General features: G+C 40.2%; 1 protein-coding gene across 1 annotated transcript in view; it reads right to left on the reverse strand.

Annotated features, from left to right (window-relative positions):
• The window catches only part of LOC119423628 (MAGUK p55 subfamily member 3), a 28788-nt gene that overhangs the window by 1646 nt on the left and 19193 nt on the right, over positions 1 to 7949 (reverse strand). Inside the window, exons 10-16 of the mRNA XM_037691033.1 lie at positions 7389 to 7585; positions 4992 to 5056; positions 4326 to 4343; positions 3803 to 3844; positions 844 to 996; positions 691 to 771; positions 32 to 125 (exon numbers count right to left, since the gene is read on the reverse strand). Coding sequence (XP_037546961.1) covers positions 32 to 125; positions 691 to 771; positions 844 to 996; positions 3803 to 3844; positions 4326 to 4343; positions 4992 to 5056; positions 7389 to 7585 — 650 coding nt within the window. The remainder of the gene's footprint in view (positions 1 to 31; positions 126 to 690; positions 772 to 843; positions 997 to 3802; positions 3845 to 4325; positions 4344 to 4991; positions 5057 to 7388; positions 7586 to 7949) is intronic.

A 7949-nucleotide genomic window follows, 5' to 3' on the forward strand; every position in this document is an offset into this window, starting at 1 on the left:
TGGAATTAAAAAAAAACAACCCGATACTCACTTGCCGCTCTGAATATCGGCCTCAAACGCTGCTCTGCTGATGAAGTGGTACTCCACTCCTTCTCTCTCGTGGCTCTTCCTGGCTCGGGTGGTATCTTTGGAGCACGTTCGAAGCAACCAGCAGGAACACGACGTTAAAAATAAAAAGACGGGCATGAATGTGCGGGTCTTCACACAATGTTCTGCTTTTCTAATTCAACACAACTCTTAAGAAACAAAGTCACGTTTTATTCAAAAACCTTTTTAAGATCATCAAGTTGAAAACATGACTAATAATCCCTCAAAGATGCCGGTCTTCAGACTAAATCACCTTCACGTAGAGAAATTACATTTTGGTCAAACCTTGAAAACACAGTTTCACACAATACTGCAACAACCTGTAAGAGCTCAGCGTATGTGTTGTGGATCACCCTCAGTTACTACCACCCCAGACTTCAGCACAGCGTCTGTAAAACTGATTTATAGACATTTTTATGTTTTATAAGATCAGCTGTCTGTGGTGCTCATCTTCAACCGAGTTGACTACAAAAGTTAATAGTTGTAGCGATACAGCTAATGGAAATTTTATTAGAATACACCCAGTGGTTCATCAGATATTTTGCTAACACATGGGCAAAAACATTACTCTCCTTTATGCAAAAAAAAAAAAAAACAACTTACGAGGCACAGCCAAACCGTATCGTCGAGGATTCTCCGCTATCACCTTCTGTTTCAACTCCGTGACCCGAGCTCCTAATGAACCTGCGAGACAAACAGGGTTACCAGAAAGACGAGTCCAAATCTACATGCACTATTCTGCGTGTGCGTACCTACCCATCAGTACTATAAGGCGGGGCCTCTCACCAGCTCGTGGCAAATAATGCGCAACTTCTTCATAAATCAGAAACTCTGAGTGGTTGGCATCGGGAGTTTGTGTTTCTGGACCCTGACGATCTTTCTTGAGGCGGAAACTCCTGCGCAGGCTGGCTGTACGGACAGGAGCACATGTTTCAAACAGCTCGCACACAACTCTACTATTCAGAAACAAACCTGTACTAATGTTGCATGAATACATTTACAGATCGCACTGCAACACTTAAAGAAACCAAGTTTAATTTACAGATTGTTTCACCGTGGTCATTAAAGCTCACATCCACGTGCCAAACATCACAGAACACACACAGTAAACACCATTAGGAACCAGTAGGAGTACCTGAGTAAAAATCCCATGAGAAAGCATGGCCACAGAAGGCAGGGGCTGCCTTACTCTTGGGAGAAACTACAGCTCACATTAGACCATTTTATTCCAGCACTTTTCATCAGTAACAGGAGAAAAGTTCAGAAGCCATGCACACGGGTCTGCACTTCAAAAGCAAGCAGAGCGCAGCTGCATGGAGAAGTTCACCACAAACAATAAGAAGCTATGAAAGGCCTCAGACAGAGAGGAGCTGCAGATGTTCCAACAAGCTCCTGCTGCGTTAATGTCTGATGAAGCAGCGATGGGCTAAAGGAAAGTGACCCGTCCAACAGTTCAGGTGCTGCTGACAAAAAATGGGCATGAATTTGATTGAAAAGTCAGAAGCACACGCACAACAAGCCATTTAGATTTATCTTCTGAGAACCATGACAGCACAAAACCACACGAGAAACTTATGTAAATTTAAAACGATTTCAGTCTGACGCCAATCTTAATGAGAAATGATTGAAAATATTAAAAGTCCTGTAATGTTGAGTCATAAAATCTAGTATTAAAGCAAACCTGATGCACAATCAACTTGTGTATTATTTTGAGTTGGGAAAACTGTTAACACTTATACTTTCTTACATTCTCACATAAATGTTTCATTTTAAAGTCTATTTATCTGACAAATATTTACCTGATTTACACAAGTAGGCCAAATTTCTAGTAGCTACAGCCAAAATGATTAGTTTATAAATCTTAAAAAGACAAAAGGTTGAATGGAAACTGCTGTACGTTGTTTTAATACATTTTCTCTCAATCGTTTCATGATCTGAAAATGTTAAATTCTGAGATTTGTATCACTCGGTTCACAAATCAAATATTTGCTGTGGAGGATGGTGGATAATTAATGATTCTTAACAACCCAACCAAGTGATCTGAAAAAGGAAAACTTATAATCCACTTAAGTTAAAGTCTTAAGGTTTATAAACAACAGAGCTGTTTGGCAACATTTTAAAATCTGAAGCTCCAAACTCGAGTGAAACCACATGATGAATTTAGAGAAGTGGTTCTGAAACTGTTCAGCCCACACTAGGCCTGTCGCGATAAACAATAAATCAATTAATCGCATGATAAATGAGAATTATCTACCTCATTGTTATTTATCGTTTCTTCGTGTCTCTCTTTCTACTGAAGACACTGTATGACAAAAAGCTCAACTCCGGTGCTCTTCACTGACCCCTCCCGTTCTCTTTAAAATCCATTTTAACAATTCAAAATGGCGTTTTTGGATCATTAAAAGCAGCTAAGCTACGAGCTAAGCTAGCAGGCCGACAAGGAAAAAAAAAAAACCTCCGTCTTGTCGAACTCCAAAATTCACAGTTGAAACTCGTGCCTTTGTGTAAAAAGTTTTTCTGCAAAAAGAAGCTGAGAACTTGTTTACTGATTTTTTTTATTTTTATTAAAAGCTTTATGTGAAAAATGTTATGCTAAAGAGCTAAAATCACACCGAACGTCCGCCATTTTGAGAACTGAAGAGAGACAGCCCATGTCACATCAAGAGGCCTCCCTCCCATTTTTCTTAAAGAGACACGCTGCTCGCTCCCTCACTATCCATCCTTCGTTCAAACAGTCTTGTACTATCATCTGGTGGCTAAAAATGGTACTACATGCAAAACAAATTGGAACATTTCTTCTTAAATTTGACAATAATTACTGATTATTGTCAAATTTCACTCAATCTTAGTTTATCACAATAATTTCTGAGACAATTAATCGCCCAGCAAAATTTGTTATGACAGGCCTAGTCCACAATAAAAGTTACACACTCATGACCCAACTTCCGTTACAGTTGAGGATAAATATGTTAATGGAAACTACAGAAAGGTTCTCAAGACCCCACACGTGGTGCTTCATGACCCACATGTGGGGTCTTGATTTTAACTTTGGGAAGCACCTATTAGATTAAATCAGAATAAATCAGGTGTTTTCTGTCCTCATTGTTAGAGGATCAGTGTTTTCCCTAGATGACTTTTCATAGTGGGGTGCTCATCTTTGTGATTGTTGTCGACGGGGCGGTGGGGGGGAGACAGATGGCCGGAGACATGTTCTGAGCTGCGCAGCACGCTGTTGATACCAACATTTTTTGAGTGGAGGTGGGGTTCAGCATGAGGGAAGAGGCTGCCTTTAGCTTTTTAGCTAACACCTGTATTTCGAGCCACTAGCTTAGCATCATGGCCGACAGGTGAGTGGGAGGGGGTGTGCTCGGTTCTGTAGACGGGGCGTCCGTTCGGTTCACAGGGAGGTGCCCCGCTTGTATAATGGTAGGGGAAACACTGAGGATACCATTATGTCATAAACTATATTGGAAACTCTGAAATAACTTCTGCATTTTTGCCACAAACAGAAAGCCAAGATCTTGACATTCTGCAAATTTCTTAAGAACCAAGCAGATTTCTGACTCATCCACAGTGAAAACAACAACAACGCAGCACAAAGCAGTTCTCTTTAACATCACAACATCGACCTGCAGCCTCCCAGCGAAGAGGATGAATTAGCACCCAGCCTGAGCAAACACGACGTGGCAGAGATCAGCAGTTTGTGCTTCCTCACCTTCGTCCTTTCCATTCTGAGCACCTTTACCGTCACAGTCTTCTGCGGGACAACAAGCAGGGAGAGAGGACAAGGTAAGAGAAGACAGGAGATGATGGCGGGAAGCTGATGCAGGAACAAGGGGTGAGGAGGGGTGGGATACAACGGCAATTATAAACTCAAAAATTAAAGGTTTACAAAAAATAAGTCACGACATGGAAATGCTGGTGAGTGGAATAATGCATTTTATTTTTTATTCTTGTGTGTTGCTCGTTTTACTTGGAGATAAAAATCACAAGTTTAGTCACCATTTGATGTCAGCCCTGAGATGAAAAACATAAAAATAGACCCAAAAAAAGTGTAACACACCACAAAAACAAACAAAATAACATTTTACATTTAAATGCCCTCATTTTTGATCACATCTTCAGTGTGTTTTTGCTTTACTTTCTGTTTAATGTGGCAAATGTACTGTCGTTTTGCACGACGGGGGATCGGTTCTGACACGAGACATGATTTCTAACACGAGGGTCCATCTACGTACCTTTATCAGTGAGATCATCTACAGTCAGCGAGTGAGAGTAACACAAAGCAACATTTTAACAAACACAAACCATTTCCTGCTGATTTACACGAGAAAGTCATTTACTTCAAATCACAACATTCTTTCTAAAACATCTAAACTCTTAAAACTAAAAAACACGTTTTATGTTCAAGTGTAGATGTGCACGATGTTTATTTTAAAATGGATTTATCAAACGCTGGCCATGACGCAGCAGCATTTCCGTTTCAGGGTTTAGCTTTATTCTAACAGAGCTTCTTTGTTTCAGATCACATTTAAACTGCAACAATCATTGTCTTTGCCCGTGGATTAATTAGTTTTGACCAGTCGTGTAATCTACAGGTGCATCTCAAAAGATTAGAATATTGTGAAAAAGTTTTTTTTTTTGGTCAGTCATGTCAGAAAGTGAAACTCATTACATAAATTCATTATTTGCCAGCTATAATCATTAAAATTATAAGAGATAAAGGCTTGAAATATTTCACTCCATGCGTTATGAATCTATATAATATACTAGTTTCACTTCCTGAAATAATTTACCAAAAAAAACCCACTAACTTTTTAACGATATTCTAATTTCTTGAGATGAACCTGTAAGCTTCTTGTATATTTGTGGTTGTGTGTTTAGTTAAATAAAAAAAAACGTACATGTAGGAGCGTTGGAGGGGACTGGAGAAGGACAGGAACCCATTTTTATTCTGTATCTCAGGCGTCTGGGAAGAAAAAACACAAACAACTTGATAAACAGAAGCCAGAAAAGTTCTGAAGTAACTGAAGGGTGTCGATGCAACTACAGCCCAAAACTCCAACAGAACTTTGTGTTAATCTAAGCAAAGAAAAATGTCTACGGTCTGACATTTAAATCATAAGTTTAAACAGAAACAAAATCCAAAGAAGTCAGTGGCTTATTATCATCATCATCATCATCATTATGGTAACCACACAACTGTGTCTCACTCCCTGACTGCCATGGTATGAGAAGCAGATTGAAATAAGCCTGAAACTGATATTAATTCTTAAACCGTGAGCGACTCAGACGGTCACACATGAATTTTTATTATTCTAAAATGGTTAACGATGTAGATTTCATGAATAAAAAAATAAAAAAAACATTTCTGGTTTTAAATAATATTTAGAGTTAAAACATAATTCAAGTCTATGGAAGCTTGGGTGTGCACTCTAATCTGGGATTTGAGAGGAAACCAAGTCCTGTAGCAGTGACACACTGGGTGAAAGCAGACAAGTACAGTAGTCCCTCACTTCTTCGCAGTTTGACTTTCGCAGAATCACTCCATCTTGGTTTGTAACAGTACATAATGAAAAATAATAAAAATGTACAGGATACATGATTGTCAACTTTAATATCACTCACGTGGTTGGGACAGGACTTTTTACTGTACAGTAAAAAGTTAAAGAAAAAATAAAATACTTTAGACAGGCACGGCCATTTTGTAGTTTTCTCTCAGTAAGCCACCACTGTATTTCCTGCTCATAACAACCACATTTCCCAGAAGGCAACAGGGCCCCAGCCCAGAAGCCCCGCTGAAAAACCAGAGGTAAAGTTTAGATCTGAACAGCGGATGCAGAGAAGCCCCACGGAAGTGGAGCAGAACTGGATCTCCAGACCCACCGGTGAATCAAGAGGGCTGGTAGCCGGCCCACAAGGACTTCAAGCGAGGACACAGCGCCGTAGGTTGAGGCTGTTTTCATAGCCCATCAGGAATTTTTCATCCAAACTTGGAATCTATCGAACACCTCCGGTCTGCGTCGGCCAACCGAAGGTCCCCACCTCAAAATGCACTTTGGCACTCGAGCTGCACTGAACGAGATCCTGATCTTCAAACTCAGCGGTGACCCGAGAGCTCCTAGCCAGCCCATGAGGACTCCCAAACAGGGGGCGCGACGCCGTAAGTAAAATTTAGTAGCTACATATAAGTATGTTGTTAAAGTTATTAAGTTTGAGAGTTAACAACATTAATTGTGGACTTTGTTGCTGCAGGGTACGTCTGTAGAAAAAGAACCAAGTCGGACCAGAACAGAGTCGGACCAGAACCGAGAGCCGCTGCTGTTCTGCAGAGCTGGTGAGTAAAATTTAGTAGCTACATATCCAGTACTGTACGTCTGTTGTTAAAATGATGGAGGTTTAAGAGTTTAGAAGATTACAAGAGTGTGGGAAAGTTTCAAAAGCCTTAATATTGTATGACTGTATTTTCCAGCATATAAGACAGTTTTATTTTATTTTATAGATTTGTCAGGCCTGCGACTTGTATGCCAAAGTGACTTATACAAAAAAAAAATTTCCATATGCATAACGCAATTTTTGACTGACGCTTTAAATTTCTAATAACTGCAACAGCGAGTTCTCCCGTGTGCACTCGCTTCACTCAGCTGGTGCAGGTGGAGGAACGCTGGAGTGCTAGTGGCTCCGGTCATGATGGATGGATGGATGGAGAGATGGATGGATGGAGGGATGGAGATGTGTTGCCCAGGCAAAATGAAGCCGTTTTGACCATTAAATAAATAATAAACACGACGAGTCAGGGATGACTCATAATAAATGTGACTTATACTCCGAAGCAACTTATATGCCGAAAAATGTAGTAAATACTAAAATAAATATAATGTTGCTACTTCGCGGAATTTCACTTACTGCGGGGGGGTTAAGACCCAAACACCCGCAATAAACGAAGGACTACTGCAACTACATTTTGATGCATAGGTTGTACATGCATCACAAAGAATTGAGTAAGAAGAGTTAAACATTTACGAGTGTCTCATACCATCCAAGTTAAAAAAATATTAATCCAAACATGTAAAGTCAAACTTTGTGATTTGTTTCCGCTTTAATGATGTTTCTACTGTCAAGTATATCTGAGCTACAGAGCTGCAGAGTTTTCTCAGGTGTTCCACTAAATACTAATGATCACCCCCCGGTTTATTTAACATATTTTGTGTTTGTTGCGTCACGAACTGCTACCTAAAGTCAGAGCACACCGTTCCTTATGGGAGTCATATTGGCACCCTTCATGACTGAAGAGACGTTACCTCTCCTGAAACTGTGTGGCGGGGATGAGGGCAGCTCGCAGGTTACAGTCGCCCACCCTCTTGGCCTGCCACCAGGTGGCGTCCTCCTGGCTTACCACCTGAAGAATGTCCCCCCGCTTAAAAGGAAGTCCAGCCTCTTGGCATGGTGTAGCTTTGTCCTCAAAAGGTGTGTAGTCAAACAGAGCTCGAAGGTAAACCTTAAGGGAGGAGAAATTTGATACAAACCTTTTACTGAACAGAAGATTTAGAAATAAAATACACAGATATTCATTCTTTCAGTGTTGCTTGTTATTTTTTAAAGAGCTGAAAGCTTCAGGATGGAGGGAACTATGCAAATAAGTTGAGAATAAAAAGAATAGTTGGCCTTATTTGACTGATCAGAAGTGTTTAATTCACAGTAAAATATATTCATATTCACAAAGTTTGTTTTCTCAGTCATCCAGGTATATAACAACAAAAAAGGTTGAATCATGTCATCTGGACTTCGTTTTTTTTGTTAAAAAGAAACGTTTCGCCCCTCATCCAAGAGGCTTCGTCAGTCTGAGGCCTAGCCATCTGGTA

This window comes from Nematolebias whitei, chromosome 17 (assembly GCF_014905685.2).
Source record: "Nematolebias whitei isolate Nwh7 chromosome 17, NemWhi1, whole genome shotgun sequence".
Taxonomy (NCBI): domain Eukaryota; kingdom Metazoa; phylum Chordata; class Actinopteri; order Cyprinodontiformes; family Rivulidae; genus Nematolebias; species Nematolebias whitei.